The 22145-nt window shown below is 43.5% G+C and overlaps 1 protein-coding gene across 17 annotated transcripts in view; it reads right to left on the reverse strand.

The window, feature by feature from the left end:
- The window catches only part of ASXL2 (ASXL transcriptional regulator 2), a 247324-nt gene that overhangs the window by 87901 nt on the left and 137278 nt on the right, over nt 1-22145 (reverse strand). Inside the window, exon 1 of one of the 17 annotated variants that reach the window (XM_073335486.2) lies at nt 13729-15428. The exons of the other annotated variants lie outside the window; for them this stretch is intronic. Coding sequence (XP_073191587.1) covers nt 13729-13765 — 37 coding nt within the window. The 5' untranslated portion in view covers nt 13766-15428. Of the gene's footprint in view, nt 1-13728; nt 15429-22145 lie in introns of those variants that run through there. 17 annotated transcript variants of the gene reach the window in all.

Raw genomic sequence — 22145 nt, forward strand, 5'->3', positions numbered from 1 at the left:
GTCTCCAGCCCCACTGATTTATATGGCCCACACATCTCCATAATGTATTTTGTTTGGAATCATTTATCTTTTTCATTTGAGCACATGGTTATTGCCTTTTTTGCTAGTGACAGAAAGAAGCAGAGTCTGATAATGTCAAGGTCAGTCTGAGTTCACTCTTTAGTTTACTGGTGAGATGCCATCAATTGCTTGTTACTGCATACCCTGACATCTTCTCAAACGGAATGCTGCTTGCAGTCAGGTATTGTGCATGTACAATTCAAATTTATCTGGCAGCACAGAGGATCCCATGATGGGTTTCAAGTTTTGCAAGTACCACAGGCTATTGGGGTATCTCTCTGCTCAAATAGGAGTGCAGTGCATGACCACCAGGCTGGGCAGGAAAGTAATTGTGTAGGACAAAAGATGGAATCAGAGTGTATTAGTGAGAAAGAACAACATAGAATCATAGCATATCAGAGTTGGAAGGGACCTCAGGAGGTCATCTAGTCCAACCCCCTGCTCAAATCAGGACCAATCCCCAACTAAATCATCCCAGACAGGGCTTTGTCAAACCTGACCTTAAAAACTTCTAGGGAAGGAGATTCCACCACCTCCCTATGTAATGCATTCCAGTGTTTCACCACCCTCCTAGTGAAAGTTTTTCCTAATATCCAACCTAACCCCCCCCCCACTGCAACTTGAGACCATTACCCCTCGTTTGGGGGGAGGGATAGCATAGAATAGAATACCAGGGTTGGAAGGGACCTCAGGAGGTCATCTAATCCAACCCCCTGCTCAGAGCAGGACCAATCCCCAATTTTTGCCCTGATCCCAAAGGGCCCCCTCAAGGACTGAACTCACAACCCCGGGTTTAGCAGGCCAATGCTCAAACCACTGAGCTATCCCTCCCCCCTGAGCATTGGCCTGCTAAACCCAGAGTTTTGGAGGTGGGGGAGGGATAGCTCAGTGGTTTGAGCATTGGCCTGCTAAACCCAGGGTTGTGAGTTTAATCCTTGAGGGGGCCATGTAGCGATCTGGGGCAAAAATTGGGGATTGGTCCTGCTTTGAGCAGGGGGTTGGACTAGATGACCTCCTGAGGTCCCTTCTAACCCTGATATTTCATGATTCCATGATTCTAACATACAAGCAACTGCTCCGTCCTGCTGGTAAGACGATGCCCATGCAATGGGCAAGCCTTAAAATCTCCAGTGCAAAGGAACCCTGCAGAATCTGCGGCATAAAGTTAGAATAAATAGGGGTCACTCAATGAAATGAATAGGCAGCAGGTTTACAAACAAATAAATACTTCTTCACACAGTGCACAGTGGAACTCATTGCTAGGGCAAAAAGCACAACTGGATATGTTATTAGATATGTTTATGGAGGGTGGATCCATCAATGGCTAGTAGCCAAGATAGTCAGGGACGCAAAACCCCAAGCTCCAGGTGTCCCTAAGCCTCTGACTGCCAGAAGCTAGGACTGGACGACAGGATATGGATCACTCAATTGCCCTGTCCCTCAAAAAACATCTGCTATTGGCCACTGTCAGAAGACAGTGGTGGGAGTCTGCTATAGACCAGCAGACAAGGGGGATGAGGTGGACGAGGCTTTCTTCCGACAACTAACGGAAGTTACTAGATCACAGGCCCTGGTTCTCATGGGAGACTTCAATCACCCTGATATCTGCTGGGAGAGTAATACGCGGTACACAGACAATCCAAGAAGTTTTTGGAAAGTGTAGGGGACAATTTCCTGGTGCAAGTGCTGGAGGAACCAACTGGGGCAGAGCTCTTCTTGACCTGCTGCTCACAAACCGGGAAAAATTAGTAGGGGAAGCACAAGTGGATGGGAACCTGGGAGGCAGTGACCATGAGATGGTCAAGTTCAGGATCCTGACACAAGGAAGAAAGGAGACCAGCAGAATATGGACCCTGGACTTCAGAAAATCAGACTTTGACTCCCTCAAGTAACTGATGGGCAGGATCCCCTGGGAGAATAACATGAGAGGGAAAGGAGTCCAGGAGAGCTGGCTGTATATTAAAGAATCCTTATAGAGGTTACAGGAACAAACCATCCCGATGTGTAGAAAGAATAGTAAATATGGCAGGCGACCAGCTTGGCTTAACAGTGAAATCCTTGCTGATCTTAAACACAAAAAAGACGCTTACAAGAAGTGGAAGATTGGACAAATGACCAGGGAGGAGTATAAAATTATTGCTCGGGCATGCAGGAGTGAAATCAGGAAGGCCAAATCACACTTGGAGTTGCAGCTAGCCAGAGATGTTAAGAGTAACAAGAAGGGTTTCTTCAGGTATGTTGGCAACAAGAAGAAAGCCAAGGAAAGTGTGGGCCCCTTACTGAATGAGGGAGGCAACCTAGTGACGGAGGATGTGGGAAAAGCTAATGTACTCAATGCTTTTTTTGCCTCTGTCTTCACGAACAAGGTCAGCTCCCAGACTATTGCACTGGGCAGCACAGCATGGGGAGGAGGTGACCAGCTCTCTGTGGAGAAAGAAGTGGTTCAGGACTATTTAGAAAAGCTGGGCGAGCACAAGTCCATGGATCCGGATGCACTGCATCTGGGAGTGCTAAAGGAGTTGGCGGATGTGATTGCAGAGCCATAGGTCATTATCTTTGAAAACTCATGGCAATCGGGGGAGGTCCCTGACGACTGGAAAAAGGCTAATGTAGTGCCCATCTTTGAAAAAGGGAAGAAGGAGGATTCTGGGAACTACAGGCGAATCAGCCTCACGTCAGTCCCTGGAAAAATCATGGAGCAGGTCCTCAAGGAATCAATTCTGAAGCACTTAGAGGAGAGGAACGTGATCAGGAACAGTCAGCATGGATTCACCAAGGGCAAGTCATGCCTGACTAATCTAATTGCTTCTATGACAAGATAACTGGCTCTGTGGATGAGGAGAAAGCAGTGGACGTGTTATTCCTTGACTTTAGCAAAGCTTTTGATACGGTCTCCCACAGTATTCTTGCCAGTAAGTTAAAGAAGTATGGGCTGGATGAATGGACTATAAGGTGGATAGAAAGCTGGCTAGATTGTAAGGTTCAATGGGTAGTGATCAATGGCTCCATGTCTAGTTGGCAGCCAGTATCAAGCGGAGTGTCCCAAGGGTTGGTCCTGGGGCCAGTTTTGTTCAATATGTTCATTAATGATCTGGAGGATGGCGGTGGACTGCACCCTCAGTAAGTTTGTAGATGACACTAAACTGGGAGGAGTGGTAGATACGCTGGAGGGTAAGGATAGGATACAGAAGGACCTAGACAAATAAGAGGATTGGGCCAAAATAAATCTGATGAGGTTCAACAAGGACAAGTGCAGAGTCCTGCACTTAGGACGGAAGAATCCCATGCACCGCTACAGACTAGGGACCGAATGGCTAGGCAGCAGTTCTGCGGAAAAGGACCTAGAGGTTACAGTGGACGAGAAGCTGGATATGAGTCAACTGTGTGCCCTTGTTGCTAAGACGGCCAATGACATTTTGGGATGTATAAGTAGGGGCATTGCCAGCAGATCGAGGGACGTGATCGTTCCCCTCTATTCGACATTGGTGAGGCCTCATCTGGAGTACAGTGTCTAGTTTTGGGCCCCACACTACAAGAAGGATGTGGAAAACTTGGAAAGAGTCCAGCGGAGGGCAACAAAAATGATTAGGGGTCTGGAACACATGACTTATGAGGAGAGGCTGAGGGAACTGGGATTGTTTAGTCTGCTGAAGAGAGGGACGATGGGGGGATTTGATAGCTGCTTTCAACTACCTGAAAGGGGGTTCCAAAGAGGATGGATCTCGACTGTTCTCAGTGGTACCAGATGACAGAACAAGGAGTAATGGTCTCAAGTTGCAGTGTGGGAGGTTTAGGTTGGATATTAGGAAAAACTTTTTCACTAGGAGGGTGGTGAAGCACTGGAATGTGTTACCTAGGGAGGTGGTGGAAACTCCTTCTTTTGAGGTTTTGAAGGTCAGGCTTAACAAAGCCCTGTCTGGGATGATTTAGTTGGGGATTGGTGCTGCTTTGAGCAGGGGACTGGACTAGATGACCTCCTGAGGTCCCTTCCAACCCTGATATTCTATGACAGGATACCAGGCCAGATGGATTGTTGGTCTGACCCAGTATGGCCATTCTTATGAGAATGATACTATAGAAAGAGTGACACAAAGCTATTCTTGCTGCTCCTCAGATTAGCCTAAACAGCTGCAATCATACACTGGAGGTTTCAATTCCTCTTTGGTTTAAAACTTCAGCTCTTTGGCTTGAGTTTCCTCAGTTTATCATATCAGCAGTGCAGGTGGATATTCCAGAACAGGAAGGCACAGGGCACAAAGCAGCAAACAGTTCTCTAAGTACTAAGCGCTGCTCCTAGCCAGCTGCATGCAGTTAGCAGAGTCCTCTGGGGAGACTGGGTAGGGAGCCCCATCACCACCTGGCTTTTGGTATCTTCTGAAATGATGGTTTCTTTAGGTACATTACCAACGGTGTCTCCCTGGAGGTTTAACGGGGTCTGGGGAAAAGATTCTTTTTGAAAAATGTTCACTGTGCTGGAGTTTGACAATTCTGAGATCCCTTATGCGGCTTCCTGTCATTGGTTTAGGGGCATATCCCTTATGGTCTCCTTCCATTTGGTGGAGATGTTTATTAGGGGATCATAAATTGCCTTGGAATCCCTTGCTCACAGAAAGTTTTAGGGTCACCTAAGATAGCACATCCCAACCACTAGGACATACACATCAGCAGTGATGCTTGAAGTTTTTGTTACTGATACTCTAGATTTCCCACCTTCCTCAGTAGGTTGCCTGTACTTGCCTCCCATGCAACTGTGTGAGATATAAGCAGCCACAGACCGTGGCTGGCTGTGGGGAGAGAAAAATGGGGTTTTGAGGTGTCCCAAGTACCATGGGTTTGATATACAAGGGGTTTGATATGGAGCAGGTTTTATTTACTTGTCTTTCTAAGCATGGCGTTTGAAATTACCAGAATGTAGAAGTTTGCTAGTTCCAGATACTTTAAAGAAAAGTACGAGAGAGAGAGAGAGAGAAAAGAAACCAGGTACATTAATATTTGCAAATCACACATCCTGGAAATGGGCTTTTAATCAGCTACTCAGGGATCTGTATCAGATTAATGTGACATTAAACAGACCCCACAGGTGGTTTAAATCATCCTGTCAATATTATGCATACCCAGAAACCCTTTAACCGCTACACAGCTAGTTAGGTCTCCTGAGCACATTTGACAAAAACCTCGTTATGCACTAACCTGCTGTCTCCGTTGAGTGTTTTCAATCCAATGGATACAAGTTCCTTTAAAAACAAAACACCTTCCTAAACAGGGCCAGCTGGCCTGGCAGCCCTATGATAGATTCATAGATTCCAAGGCCAGAAGGGAACACTGTGATAATCTAATTGGACCGCCTAAAAACGCATGTCACAAAGCTTTCCCAAAATAATTCCTTTTGAACTACAGCATATCTTTATATATATATATATATAATATAATATAAAAAAGCATCCAGTCTTGATTTAAAAATTGCCAGTGATAGAGAATCCACCACAACCCTTGCTAAATTGTTCCAATGGTTAATTATCCACTGTTCAAAATGTATGCCTTATTTCTAGTCTGAATTTATCTAGCTTCAACTTCCAGACACTGGATCTTGTTACCTTTTGCGGCTAGACTGAAGAGCCCATTATCAAACATTCGTTCCTCATGTAGATACTTATAAACTGTACTCAAGTTACCCCTCAACCATGTCTTTGTTAAACTAAACAGATTGAGCTCCTTCAGTCTCTCATTATAAGGCATGTTTTCTAATCCTCGAATAATTCTGATGGCTCTTCTTTGAATCCTGTCCAATGTATTAACATCCTTCTTGAATTGTGCCCACCAGAACTGGACACAGGCTTCCAGCAGCAGTCACACCACTGCCAAATACGGAGGTAAAATAATCTCTTTACTCCTCCTCAAGATTAACCTGTTCCTGCATCCCAAGGTTCCATTGGCCCTTTGGTCACAATGGCACACTGGGAGTTCATGTTCAGTTGATAATCCATCCCGACCCTAAAATCTTTCTCAGTCACTGCCTCCTAGAATAGAGTTCAGCTCTTGTAAGTATACCTTTATTTTTTTATTTCTAGATGCATAAGTTTACATCTGGCTGTATTAAAATGCATATTGTTTGCTTGCACCCAGTTTATCAAGAGATCCAAATCACTCTGTATCAGTGACCTGTCCTCTTCGTTATTTCCCACTCCCCCAATTTTTGTGTTGTCTGCAAACTTTACCAGTGATGATTTTATGTTTTCTTCCAGGTCACTCAAATATTTTAAATAGCATAGGGCCAAGAATCAATCTCTGCGGAATCACACTGGAAACACCACCTCCATTTACAAACACGTTTTGAGACTTATCCAGTCCGCCTGTTTGTGAGCCATTTAGTGTGCGACATTTTAACAAATACTGCCTGTGGACCTGAACCAAGTGGACAGATGATGGCTGTCATGACCCCCGGATGTTCAACCCAGATCCACAGGGTTTACAGGAGCAGCCACGTTTCAACCCTCCACTTCACAGCCTACTGACAACCTCTGACTCAAGACCCAGTTTGAGCCTCCACCCCGACGTCCCATTGGCAGATTCCCAGAGTAGATGATTGGCTTGCTGGCCCTACTTAAGCAAGCAACAGGAATAGGAAGCTGTCTGAACAACTGGGATCCACCCTCCCCTAGGCTATGCTGCTGCCACTGCTCTCTCCTCCTGCCCCCCGCTTGACTCCCGACCTCTGACTTATGATCACCAGTTTGTCTCCTGCTTCTGATCTCCTGGTATCCTGACCCAGCTGACTCTCGACTCCTGACTGTGGATTCTGGCTCTGACAACTAGATCTGGCTGCCCAGGACCTGGCCGTGACAGCGTGTTTGGACAATAACTTTACAGGACTGGGCCAGTATGAGAAGGATGGGCCCAGCTGCACTGCCACCTCCACCGAAAGCGCTGGACTTGCCCAACTGGGCCCTCCGCCTCTAGGTGAATAATCAAGCCCTGCAGGCTCAAGTTGCACAGCTGATTGGGGAAAACCAGCAGCTCCAAGAGCAACTGAGGCAGCTGAGTGCTAAGAACACCATGCTACGAGCACCGCCTCCTGCGATACCTGTCAGGTTTCAGGAACTACCAGTGATTCTGGGGCTTTATGAACCAATGGTGGCTTCTGTTCCTGATGCACCCCAGAATCTATGCCTCTGACCTGTCCAAGGTGGCCTTGATAATCAGCCTACAGACAGGAAGTGGGTTAGATTGGACTTCCCCCTGCTGGAAAGTCACAACCCAATGCTGCTGAGTTGGGATGCCTTTCTCCAGTCTATATCAGCCATCTTCAATGTCCCTCCCTGAGCTCAAAAAGGTGAGACTGCCCTGAGGAGAATCCGGCAGGGGCCAGGCACAGTTGCCTCACAAGCAGCATGCTTCCGCTGCCTCACAGCAGATACCGAGTGGAATGAAGCGGCGCAATTGTACCAGTTCTGGGTGGGGCTTGCAGGAAGAGATCAAAGATGGAGTGGCCCACACAGAGATGTTAATGTGCCTAACTGCCCTTGTGGACCTTGTCACCTGCATAGACTATCAGCTGCAAGAATGAAGAGAGGAAAAAAGAGGTTCCCTCCATCCCCTCTACCGACATAGTGTGACCTCACCTTCCGTATTACCCACCGAACCCACCTACGCAACCTGACTTATCAGTGGCACACCCCTGAAGAAAGAGACCCTGTGCTTCTATTGCGGTGAACCTGGCTATGCCATCTTGACCTGTCCAGTATGAATGCTGAGGAGCATGGGGAAACAAGCCAGTTCCAACATGGTGGGGGGAACTGGCCAGGTTCTTAAGAGTCCCTGTACCCTAGTCCTCACTGAGATGCAGCTTGAGCCCTAGCCAGGGGCTTCCCAATTGCAGGTGTCTGTCCAGCTGTGCATCCTGGAGATACTCTCTAACACGCCCTCCATCGATTTGGAAACAGTGGATTTTATGGATACAGCAACAATTCAGGCCCTACAGACTCCTGTGACACAAGGCCAAGGCCAGACATGATTGAAACTATTTGATGGCTTCCCACTATCTTCAAGTGGAGGAGACTGTCTCCCTGGAGACTGTTATTCAGGGACACAGTGAGAATTCCATTTTGTGTGATCCATCCCCCATATTTTCCCCGATCCTTGGCATCTCCTGGCTAATCCTTCATGGCCCCCGCAGTGGCGAGAATGGAAAGTCCCTTTCCTGTCAGAATTTTGTTGACAGCATGGCCAGAAACCAGTGAGTTTTGGACCTATGCCCCAAAAGGTCCAAGTAGGTTTAGTCGCCTGCATTGAAACCCCTACTGATGGAACTATGGAACTCTCCCCCCACCCAAGTACTGTGATTTAAAAAAGAAGAATGCAGAAAGCCTCCCTCCCCCCCACATCGGGACTATGACTGCCCCATAGAACTCCAGCCTGGAGTGAAGATACATTTTGGGTGGATCTACACAAAGTCAGAGCCTGAACTGGCAGCATTGTGAGAATACTTCCAAAGAGAACTTATTCATCCACAGGTCAAACTCACCAGACAGTGCCCCAGTCCTTTTTGTAAAAAAGAAAGATGGCAGCCTCTGTCTCTGCATCAATTACCAACCCCTAAACCAGGTAACAATCCAGAACAGCTACCCACTACCCCAATTCCTGAGTTGCTGGGGCTGCCTGCATATTCACAAAACTGGATGTCCGCGCAGTTTACAATCTTGTCCATATCCAAGAGGGGGATGAGTGGAAGACTGCCTTTCAAACCCAATCTGACCACTCTGAATATTTAGTCCTACCATTTGGATTGACTAATGCCTCAGAAACATTCCAGCATTTCATTAACGATGTGCTACGAGACCTACTGGACCGGCTTGTAGAGGTATACTTAAATGATATATTGATCTTCTCAGACAATCTGTACCAACACACCACTCACGTCTTCACAGTCCTGGAGAGACTACAGCAGCACAGTCTCTATGCTAAATTCAAAAGCTGTGCTTTCAATCAGACCTCGATTGAGTTCCTGGTTTCATCCTGTCCCTGGAAGGAATCAATATGGACCTACTCAAGGTCCAGGCTGTCCGTGACTGGGCAGCCTCCCACAAAGTGCACAACCTCCAACGTTTTCTAGGCTTTGCAAATTTTTCCCAAAGGTTCATCTCAAATTTTTCAAAACAAACTGAGTCCTTCACTTGCCCGTGTCAGATTCAGCAACAAATCAAACCAGTCACCTTTGAGCTTCAGCTCTCTCAATCCCGTAGAGTCCACCCTATATTCTTTGTCTCACTCCTAAAACCCTACACTGAGAGCACATATCCCCAAAAAGCCCAGTCACTGCCCCCACCAGTGCAAGTACAAGGTGAGGAGGAATACATCACCTTCAAAGTCCTCAATTCCAAGATCAAGCAAGGTAAACTGTGGTACCTGATTGACTGGGAAGGCTATGGCCCAGAGGAATGCACTTGGAAGCCAGTGGAGAATGTTCATGCCCCCATGTTAGTTCAGACCTTCCATAGGAGCCACCCCGAAAAACCTGGAACCATGTAACCCAAAGGGTGCCTGTAGGGGCCAGGGTGATGTCATGACCCACACACATCAAACTTGGTTCCACAAGAGCAGCCATGCTTCAACCCTCCACTCAGCAGCCAAATGGCCCCCTGGTCCTACTTCTGCCAGCAATAGGAACAGGAAACTGTCCAAACAACTGCGATCCACCTTCCTCTGGACTGTGTACCTTGTTCCTCTGCCTCCTGCTCCCACGGCTTGACTTTCTGGCATCCTGACCTGGCTTGGCTACTGACCTCTGACATGTGGTTCTGATCTCTGGTTTGTCTCCTGGTTCTGGCCCCCTGGTACCCTGATCCAGCTGACTCTCGACTCCTAACTGTGGACACTAGGTCTGGCTGCCCACAATCCAGCCTTGACAGTGGCAGCCCTTCTTCCTTGAGGGAAGGGAATCACCCTCTGTTGGGCCTCTTTTACATGGAGACACAATAATGGGAAGTGGTTCCATTGTTCTTCTGAGAACAAATTACATTTTGCTGCACGTGCAACACCACAATTATATGCAGAGATTCAAGGGCCACCGGACAAGGAATTTGGGGCCCATAATTTACAAGTCTTTATATCTGAATTTCCCCTTGTTTTATACAGATAAGAGCATATGCCCTGTTCTTTTTATATTGTGGACCTATATAAAAGCAGTGTTTAACTGCTCAGAACTGAGGAAATCTGTTTTAAAACTATGACACTCTGGTGTCACCAGGAGGAAAGCTTACGGAACCACTCTGGACCTAATTTTTAGTTATTTTTTTTAAACACTAATCCAAATCTTGCCCAGTGTAATGCCCCATTGGTATCTTGACAGACTCAGAGGATTGCACTTCATTTGCAAGCAACAGACTTCTGTGCCATGATTTTTTAAAAATGGGTGTCTAAAGTGAGGCTCCTAAACCTTTATTTAGCCACCTAAATACCTAGGTGAATCTTCTAAAGTAAAAATCTTGGCCTAGCAATCTTTCATCTTTAATACAAAGGTGTGGTCCATAGAAATGACAGGTCCCAGTATGCAATTCTTCATATTGATCTAAATAGCATGCTGGGACATGTAGTCTTCACAGGCTGCGGGGGGAAAGGGATTTGAAACCCCTGCTTTAAATTGTTACAGACGTGGGAAAATACAGTTAGTGTCCTATACGAGAAGAATTCACACACTGCCACATAACTCAGAGGGAGTGAAACAAAGGCCATGGCAGCGTGATAAACTGCTATGAACTGTGAAGTTTTAGCCACAGCTATTTTGCCCCCCAGCTAGCTACCAAGAGCTACCAAAGAGATAGATTTCAGAGTGATAGCCGTGTTAGTCTGTATCAGCAAAAACAACCAGATAGAGAATCCATCCTTTCCCTTAGTAGTTTGTTCCAATAGTTAAATCAACCTTCATTTTAAAAATTTGTGCCTTATTTCTAATCTGAATTGGTCTGGTTTTAACTTCCAGCCAGTGATTCTTGTTATGCCTTTCTCCACGAGACTAAAAAGCTCTGGTGCCAGGTATTTTCTCCCTGGGAAGGTACCATAATGAAGTCTCCTCTTGACGTTCTTTTTGATACACTAAACAAATTAAGCAACTTAAGTCTTCCACTGTAAGGCACTTTTTCCAGCCGTCAAATTATTTTTGTGGTTCTTTTCTGCCTCTTCTCCAATATTTCAACATCCTCTTTCAATTGTGGACACCAGAAACTGATGTATTACTCCAGTACTGGTCTTACCAGTGCTGAATACAGAGGTAAAACTTCTCACTCCTACTCACTACTTCCTTACTCATACATGGATTGCATTAGCCCTTTCTGCCACAGCATCACCTTGGCAACTCATGTTCAGCTGCTTGTCTACTGTGACCCCTAAATCCTTTCCAGAATCATTGCTTTTCAGGATACAGTCCCCCATTTTGTGTGCATGATCTGCTTTTTTTGTTCCTAGCTGCATACCTTTGAATTTGGCTGTATTAAATGCATTTTGTTTGAATGGGTCCAGCTTACCAGGTGATCCAGATCACTCTGTATGACTGCCCTGCCCTCTTCATTTACTACTCCACAACTTTCTGTAATCTGCAAATTTTATTAACCATGATTTTATATTTATCCCAGATCATTAATAAAAATACTGAATAGTATTGGATCCAGTACTGATCCCTACAGAACCCCACTAGAAATACTAAGTCAGATGCCTTACAAAAGTCTAAGTATATTACATCTGCAATTATCTTTATCAATTAAATTTATAATCTCATCAAAATATGAAATCAGGCTTCCTAAGCAGGACCTACTTTCCCTAAAGCCATGTTGACTGACAATTATATTCATTTTTTTTTTATTGATTGCATCCCATATCAGCTTTTCTATTAATTTGCATGGGACTGATGTCAGGTTAACCACTCAAAAATTACAGGGTCACCCTGTTTGTGAATACTGGCAGAACACTATCACTCTTCCAGTCTTCTGGAATCTTCCCAGGATTCAATATTTATTAAAAATGAACATCAGTGAGACGGAGATCTCCTCAACCACCAGTTTTAGAACCCTGGGTGCAAGTTATCTGGGCTTATCCCTAGTAGTGCTGACATTCTTCTGAGCTGGGAGTGGACTGAGAAGTATTTCATCATCCTCACGTGATAGGAATATCGTATCCTGTGGCTTTCAAATGGGTGGTGGGAGCCCTGGCACAGTGGGCACAGGAACTTGGCTTCCCACCCCACAGGAATATCCTATCCTGTGTCTTTCAAATACAGAGCAGAAATATTTACTGAACACCTCACCTCTGCCTTTTCTACATGAACAATTTTACCATCCCCAGCTAGTAACGGGCCTATACCAATTAGACTTTTGTTCCTAACATATATAAAAAACTCCTACTTGTTCTCCTTGAACTCTTTTTAAACAACACTCAATTACGGTTTATATTTTTCCTCTTTGTCAATTTCAATCATAATTTTCCTCAGCTTTGGGAAATATGCCAATATATTACTGGTTGTGATTCTCCTCTGTCCCTGTGTCACCACCAATTTCCTGTCCGCGATCAATTCATCTTTACCTATTAGGAAATATCTTTTGTGTTAGAAAAATACACTTTTTCAGAAAAGCCAGTGATGTTTTACCGGTGGTTGTATGTGACCTCCAGTATACATCTCCTAGATTATGCAGTTCTTCTTGCCACACAACATTTGCTTAAGGAATAAAATTTCTCCTCCTTCTTTTTGGCCCTGAGTTCTTTACCAATATTCAATCAGCTGGATTTACTTTTCAGTTTGCTACAGAGAGCTAGAGGGCCATCTGATCACGAGGAAATTCTTAAAGGAGTGCCAGTTTAGACAAAATGATAAGGACTCTCCCTATCTGCACACTGCTGATTAGACAGGTTCAGGTAAGGACACCAGAAATCTCAGACAAACTACAAAATAAAACCACCTCCCATTGCATCAGCTGTTAAGAGACATTGTGAAATTTGGGTCGTCTCATACTGGAGTCAATTACCCTTTATTTCCTTAACTCAGTTTGCAAAAGTAATTTTTTTTCTTTTTATACTTTATGGGCTTGATTCTGATCCTATCAAGACCAACTGAAATTTTGCCACTAACCTCTATGGAAACAGAACTTGGTTCTGTGTGTTTTTCTTTTCAGGGAAGTTCAACGCAGCCTGTTTTAAAAAAAAATTTGAAGTAAGCAAGCCTATGCCAGTAATCCAGTGCTCATAACTGACCCTGGAATGACAAACCAGGATGCACACACAGCCTAGTCATACTGAGCAATCAAACTAGGATAAGCACTGCTCACAAGTAACCCTACAGCAACAAAGACGTGTGTGAAATGGTGGAAAAGGCATTTGACACTGAAACATTTCAATTTCAAGCTTCCAGGATAACGTGAAATAATATGTATAATCCGAAGTGACTTGGCAACGCCCTTTTACAAACACTGGGTTGCGTCCAGAAAAGCTGTATTTTTATTGTTAAACCAAAAAAGGAGAAAGCTTGGCAGCTGTTCCATTTCACGGCCAAAGAGAAAGGCATCTAGCTGGTCTTACCTCTTACTACAATAGCAGAAACTACAAGCAAGCCCTCCAAAAAACCAACCACCTAGCTCCTTACAAAGGAAAGTTTGTTAGCAGCTGCCTAATCAAGTAACTTCATCTTACCTTGGAGTGGAATTTCGTAAGACTGCTCTCTCAACATTGTTTCTCGTGAAGATTTGCAATCAATGTTCCAGGCTTCCGCCCACCCTCAGCTAAGATGCATGGATTCTAATTGAAATGTACAAGGTTTGTTTTTAAATTTTTTCCCCTATGCTCCTGATTGGCTCAGGGTAGTGCCCATGTGGGTCTACAAATGCTGGGTTTCTATCCATTTTAAAATCAAAGTGTCAGTTTTGCTGCTGTCAGAGCTCTTTATTTTTGTACATATAAGGAAGTGGCTGTTGATGTTATCTGAATGTGTTTCCTGTTTTATATGTATATGAGCAAAAATGATGTCACATTAAACTACACTGCAAAGTTCCACAGAGCTCAACTCAAAGCCTCTAAGCAAGGGGAGGGGGAGAGAACACAGCTCATCTGTTCACCCTCTAACCCAGTTTGCATTCACTTCACTGATCCCTGTTAGAGTTCTGTGCTCTCCCCTTGCAGCTTAGTTTTTGCATGCTGTACCAACATTGCTTGCTATTGCAAGTCACAGACCAGTTCAAATTACACAGGACTCAGTTTGTGTTCACACAAATATAATATAAATTTCAAAGGTCTCTTAAATGATATACAGATGTAAAAATGATCAGTGGTTACCTGGATATTTTACAATTGTAGGTCCTTTCTCAGCTGCAGGCTGCATTTTGACTCCATCTGAATTGCAGCAATTGGAATTTTAAGAGGGAAAGTAGACCAAGTTACGGGCTCGATGCAGGAAGTCAGACTATGATCATAATAGTCCATTTTGGCCTCATAATCTATAGCAGGATGTGAGACGTAATTCATTTGTTTTTAAAGCACTGAGACACCCTTAGAGAAAAGGTACTTAACGGACCAAATATAAATATTGTTATCTTGTGAGAGAAAAACCCATTCTCTCTCTGAAGTCTAAAAGGAAACAATGCCATACTGTCCCACTCACACACAGACGTGGCTTCTGGGGTGGCCTACAGATCTGACTGTAGATAGTTTTTTTTTTTCCACTGAAGTCTGGGACCACATAAAACTCAGGTCCCTCTCTCTCTCCTCTTGTTTTTTGGATACCTACCTTTGCATTGAACACCAATGCACAAATTTGAACTTTGCTTGAAAATTAGCTAAAGGGGCCCAATTTCAAGTAAGACATACAGCATTTGGCAAACTTTCCGTGAAAGAAGCTTGTGCTCGTGCTGAAATGCAAAAATTCTCACGCGGACTTAAGTAGTATATGCACCTTTTGCAAACCCTCTGCATAGGGTTGAATTCAGACTAAATAATTTTTCCCTTCATTGTGACTATTTCTCACATTGCTGTTTCAGTGATAAGCTGTAGGAAGTCAACCACCACACCAGGGGTTTTCCCTAGCTAATTTTCGCTTTGCTTGTGATTTCTTTAGTTTTTGGTTTATAGACTAACGTGCACGTTTCCTCTCTTTATTATTCTCCCTTTACTGCTTCTCACATTGTTACCATCCACCTCTTATGGTAGCAACAATAAAAGAACCACCATGTGGATGGAAAGAACAGAAGAATCACCACTGAACTTGGCTTGTCACGCTTCCCCAGAACTGTCTCTTTATCTATACCAGCTCTTTGGGGGCTCCCCAGACACTGAAGGGGTCACTCACATATAGATTTCAGAGTAGCAGCCATGTTAATCTGTATCTGCAAAAAGAAAAGGAGGACTTGTGGCACCTTAGAGACTAACAAATTTATTTGAGCATAAGCTTTCGTGAGCTACAGCATCCGATGAAGTGAGCTATAGCTCACAAAAGCTTTTGCTCAAATAAATTTGTTAGTCTTTAAGGTGCCACAAGTCCTCCTTTTCTTTTCACATAAAGAGGTCACCTTTAGTTAAAAAAACAAAACAAAAAACAAAAGAACAAAACAGCCTTGAAAGATTCCCTGCAATACGTCTCACCCTAGAATGCATTCTTTGGAGTCCAGTCAAATAACAGCTGTCTTCAGTGTAGTTAGGTGGTTTAGACTTGCTACATTGTGGGTGCCTGTTCAGATGGGTTACTCTCAAGCATGTCTGCTTACAGTTGCTTACATGTTTTCAGTAGCAGAGGTGCTCCAGGACGCACCTGCAGTCTTTCTGTTACACTGACTTTGCATAGAAAGCTAAAATCAAAGAGCTAAAGCCATTGTGATCTTGTGAAAGAACTGGGCATATTCAGTGTATTTGATCAGATAAACTATGTCAATCTGCTGATGTTCATGGTGAATATAAAAGTGTCATAGCACCTGGGATTTTGTCTTATAAGATTTCACAATTCTATGGCTATTCATTATGTCTGAGAGGTGCTTTTAGAAATCCATGAGGAAGTTCATACATGTAAGATACTGTTGGGCAAGGAAATTATATATGGCAAAAGAAAAGATGTACTGGCCTCACCTTCCACGCACTACAAGTTTTGGTGGTATTTCCCATACTAGAGACAGGATAAGACTAAGGAAACAGTACTAGGGGCAGAGGTATGCCATTCTGTCTCATGTTGCTAGCAAGGGTAAATGGTCCAGGTTAGCGTGCATTGATGCAGTAGAACAGTTTAGTATCTCCCAAGGTTGCCACAGAAAACTAAGGAATTCAAAGTATGGTGGTTAAAGGTGACATTTTTAAATAGTCACCTAGCTGTTTTTCTCCCCAAGAAATTTGTTTGATATTTGATGCAGCTATGAGCTATCTAGTGAACACAACAGAGGTTTGAAAGCTAGGACACCTGGCTTCTCTTCCTAGCTTGGTCTCCTGGTTGCTGTGAGACACTGGGTATGTCATTTAACCTTTTCTGCAGTGCCTTATTTTTATTCCTCATAAAATTAAGATACTTTCCTCATTGAGCAGTTGGGAAGCTAAATTAACATTATTAAAGGGCTCAAAAATCTTTGGAGAAAAGTATCCAATTCTTAGCATAAGCAGGGTCTGAATGAGCTCTCTCCTGACATCAAGTGAAGAGCTGGGGAAGAGGACTTCAGGAGCCAACCTTGTTTGCATGGACACACCCACTCTGCCGAGGTCAGAAGCGTGATGGAGCTGCTTTGCCCAAATGATCGCTTTTGGTGGGTGTTAGATTGCGAGTCACTTTGTTATTGGGTGCAGGGATACTAAAGGGTTGTTATCCTTGTTGTGTGAATCAGGGCAGTAGAACTGCACTTGCTAAGTGGGGGGTAGGGGAGCCAAAGCCTAGTAGAGATAAAAAAGGGTGGGGACAGATGCTTGTACCTGGTCATGTGGACTCTCCCTAAGGATCCTAGACATCATTTGACCCTTTCCCTCTCCACTGTGTAATAACAGAGCTGATTAAGTTCCAATTGAGAATCTTTTGTTGCCGAACAACAGAGCTGAAATCACCAATAACCAGGTCTAAGCATTAGAGCTGCTTTGGGACAATGTCTCGGGTGAAAGAAACTGTCCAGCCTGCACTAGCCATGAGGCTCCCCCACCAACAGCTGAAATCACTGAGAGCTGTGTTAAGTGGTGGGACCTCAAGACATCTCAGAGGGTGAGGAGTGGTGAGCAGCTGATGCCAAAGCGAGTGCCTGGACAGCAGAGCAAGCAAGGTGCCTTCCCCCACCCCAGGGTGGGAGGTAAACTTGCACAGATGCACATGAACTCTGGGTCTGCACCTATGAGTGGGGTGCACTGGAGGAAGAAGGGAGAGGCATATTAAAGGAACTCTTGGTTGTTGGATTTAAGAACCTGAGACAAAAGACACTGCCCAACGTACTCTGGGTCTTTTGCTCATGGTTTTATGCTTATGAATCCTGCTTGTGGAGTTTTTCCAAATTAATGCCAGGATACTTTCCTCCTTTTTATTAAAAGTTTTTTTTTCTACACTCAGACTCTGTCCTTGCAAAAGGGGAAGTATTGCCTTTTAGAGGCACCCAGAAGGTGGTCTGTAATTTTCCCAGGTTATTGGGTAGGGACTCAAACCGGTTCTGTGTTGTATTTTTGAAAAAGAACACCTACATCTTAAACCCAGCCCTTGTTGCTGACTACTCCACCTGGAAGAAGGATTACACTAGTATTTGGAAGGGATCTATGCAGGGTCAGCTTCTTGAGTTTATCCTCCTTTTTACCACAGAAGCATCAATTTATTTAGTTTGAAACCATTCTTGTCTCATTTGTTAAACACTGGCAATGTGCTCTGCACAGTATAGATAGATGCTGCCCCAAAGAGTCTGCAATCTAAGGAAGCCCACAGGGAGAAGGTTTTTCTGTAATTTTAATAGTTAGTTCACTTCTTGCCTGCATCCTTAAGGAGAGGCATGGAGGCAGAGAGTGGCAGCACTGGAAACTGGGATGTAAAGAACATTTCATGTGCAAGTGAAACTGAGCTGGGGGTAAAGGAACAGAGGTGGGAATGGAAAAACAAGACAAATGGGGTCTCAAAATTGGTATCATTGGCAGAGCTACATAACAAAAAGACAAGAGTGGAGATGCAGACCCAAGTTCAAGTTGTGCAAAGCCTTGAAGGCAAGGGCAAAGTTTAACACCAAGTGCAGTGAAAAACAGGGACCCATGTGATCAGATCAATGGCCAAGCTGATATGGGTGTCAAGTTTAGCCTTGAAGCAAACCTTCCCTTGTTCTCTCTTATCTTTCCTATTGTACTCTCCACTGGTTTCATGCCACTAACGGATGAAAATAAAAATAACATTTAATATCCAGGAAACTGGTGTGAAAAATATAATCCAGGTTGAAAGTGCAAGCACTGTTTTTTCCCCCGACCAGCTAGACCTTACTTCCTCTTGAGCACTATAATGTCAGCAGTTTGAAATTGGGAAAGCTGAAGAGAGTGAATCTATCACCTGCAATACCTCTTGCCAATAGAAATTATGGCATCTTTAGATCAGAAAATGTGGCTATCACATTGCCAAGGCCCTGTAGAGGTGGCACAAGAGAGAAGCTCGCTGCATATTGCTGCTGTGCTCTGCTACAGCAGCACAGAAAAGCACATTTCATTTTTAGCTTCTATGTTTGTTTGCTCTGCTTAAAAATAACTAGAAAGACATGTAAGAAACAAATTCCTTCAGTGTTTTAGCTGCATGGTATTAGCTCTGGAATTAATCACTCCTATACACTCTGGCCTACGTACTCTAGTATTTAGTACAAAATCGTAAGCTGAAATGGAGCAGATCTTTAGGAAGAAACATCCAATCTTGATCAGTGCTCAAGATGGTCAAATGAAGTTTCCAGATTTCAGAGTTTCTAATACAGCAATTCCAGCTCTGCCTAATAACTATGTGAGGCACACTGGCAGGAATCATCTGACTGAGGTGGCCAAAGTGTACAGACCACAGAGCACTACTGTGTAGATTGTGGGCCCCTTCATCTTTACAAATGAGTTAGTCTACAGAGATGAAAGGTCTCAGCATACAGTATTCCTGCTTAGTCTGACCAACGACCTATTTGCTCAGTATTAGGCAAATGTAGGTACAGCTCTATATTTATAGACTCCAAGGCCAGAAGGGAGCATTGTGATCATCTAGTCTGATGTCCTCTATAACACAGGCCAGAGAATTTACCCCAAATAATTTCTAGAGCAGATCTTTTAGAAAAGCATCCAATCTCGATTTAGACAGTGTCAGTGATGAGGAATCCACCACAACCTTTGGTAAATTGTTCCAATGGTTAATTACCCTCACTGTCAAAAATTCAACTTCTAGCCATTGGATGATGTTATACCCTTCTCTGCTAGACTGAAGAGCCCATTATCAAATATTTGTTCCCCATGTATGTACTTTTAAACTGTGATCAAGTCACCCCTTTACCATCTCTTTGATAATCTAACAGATGGAGCTCCTTGAGTCCATCACTGTAAGGCAGGTTTTCTAAACCTTTAATCAGGCTCATAGCTCTTCTCTGACCCCTCTCCAATTTATCCACATCCTTCTGGAATTGCGGCCACCAGAACTGGACACAGGATTCCAGCAGCAGTCACACCAGTACTAAATACAGAGGTAAAATCTCTTTACTCCTACTCAAGATTCCCCTGTTTATGCATCCCAGGATCACTTTAGCTCTTTTGGCCACAGAGTCATACAGGGAGTCATGTTCAGCTGATTATCCATCACAACCCCCAAATCTTTTTCAGAGTCACTGCTTTCCAGGAAAGAGTCCCCCATCCTCTAAGTCTGGCCTACATTTTTTCTTTATAGATGTATACATTTACTGCTTGCACCCAGTTTACCAAATGATCCAGATCATTCTGAATCAGTGACCTGTCCTCTTAATCCAATTTTTGTATCATTTACAAACTTTATCAGTGATGATTTTACGTTTTCTTAACAAAATGTAAAATACTGTAGGGCCAAGAACTGACCCCTGTGGAACCCCACTGGAAACACACCCACTTAATGACAATTCTCCATTTGCAATTCATTTTGAGACCTAGCCAGTGTTTAATCCATTTAACATGTGCTCTGCTAATTTTCATAAATTCTAGTTTTTAAATCTAAATATTGTGTAATAAGTCAAACCAACATACTTCCAGAAATCAAACCAATACACTTCCAGAAGTCTAAGTATATTGCATTAACACTATTACCTTTATCAACCAAACTAATCTTATCAAAAAATATCAAATTAATCTGGCATGATCTATTTTCCATAAACCCATGTTGATTTGCATTAATTATATTACTCTACTTGAAGGGCCCGACAAGTTGTCAATTCAACCGACAATTGAGCAACCCCCAATTTCTGGTGCATTTCAGTCACCATCAACTTAGGGCTTGTCTACATTACCCGCTGGATCAATGGGCAGCGATCGATCTATCAGGGGTCGATTTATCGCGTCTAGTCTAGACAATCGACCGCTGAGTGCTCTCCCGTAGACTCCGGTACTCCACTAGAGCAAGAAGCAGAGTCGACGGGGGAGCATCAGCCGTCGACTCATCACAGTGAAGACACCGTGGTAAGTAGATCTAAGTACGTCGACTTCAGCTACGTGAATAACATAGCTGAAGTTGCATAACTTAGATCAATCCTCCCCCTTAGTGTAGACCAGGCCTCAGTCTAATTAATCTGGTAACAGCCAGTGTGTATCAGCTGGAGTCATCAGCCTTGCTGTTCCTGCCTAGAATAGAGACATTCTAACTGAAGACCCTTGATGGACCTATCCTCCATGAACTTACCTAGTTCTTGGCCTTCACAACATCCTCTGGCAAGGAGTTCCACAGACTGACTGTGCGTTGTGTGAAAAAATACTTTGTTTATTTTAAATCTGCTGCCTATTAATTTTATTTGGTGACCCCTAATTCTTGTGTTATGAGGAGTAAATAACACTTATTTACTTTCTCCACACCAGTCATGATTTTATTGACCTCTATCATATCTCCCCTTAGCCGTCTCTTTTCCAAGCTGAAAAGTCCCAGTCTAATTAATCTCTCCTCATACGGAAGCCGTTCCAGACCCCTAATCATTTTTGTTGCCCTTTTCTGAATCTTTTCCAATTCCAATATCTCTTTATTGAGATGGGGCGACCACATCTGCATGTAGTATTCAAGATGTGGGCGTACCATGGATTTATATAGAGGCTATATATATATATATATATATATATATATATATATAATATATATATATATATGACATGATATTTTCTGTCTTAGCTGCTGGGGATAATTCCTTTGTACTTAGGAAATTACATCAAGACAAGAAATAATGCATTCGTTGTAGGAAACTACATTTTATTAAAAAGCAGAACTTCTATTAAAAGTGAATGCCAGTATTTTTATTAAGACAACAGAAATTATTGACAGAGCAATCTTTTGGAATTAAAGGACAAATGTCACATCATTACATTAATAACCTCTTTTTTGTTCAAAGAGCTTTATGAGCCAGAGGAAATTTGCACCCGCAGTTACGTCTGTAAAAAGAAAAGGAGTACTTGTGGCACCTTAGAGACTAACCAATTTATTTGAGCATGAGCTTTCGTGAGCTACAGCTCACTTCATCAGATGTTCAACATCTGATGAAGTGAGCTGTAGCTCACGAAAGCTCATGCTCAAATAAATTGGTTAGTCTCTAAGGTGCCACAAGTACTCCTTTTCTTTTTGCGAATACAGACTAACACGGCTGTTCCTCTGAAACCAGTTACGTCTGTGTAACTCTTCTACCCCTACTGGGGTTGAATGAATTTACCAACCAGAGTTTCACACATTATTTCATTAATATTCACACCTACCACACAGGACTGTTCGTTATTCTACTTACGTCAAATACAAGTATCTGAGATGCCAAAATTTACAAAAACACCCATAATTCTAGGTAACGAACTTTTACCCATTAGGGCTTGATGTTTAGTGGTGCCAAGCATGCACGCCTGCAGTTGGCTTTAAAGGAAGCTGCAGGTGCTTAGCGCTTCTGAAAGCCAGGCCCTATGTGTCTCTA

Source organism: Lepidochelys kempii, chromosome 3 (assembly GCF_965140285.1).
Source record: "Lepidochelys kempii isolate rLepKem1 chromosome 3, rLepKem1.hap1, whole genome shotgun sequence".
Taxonomy (NCBI): domain Eukaryota; kingdom Metazoa; phylum Chordata; order Testudines; family Cheloniidae; genus Lepidochelys; species Lepidochelys kempii.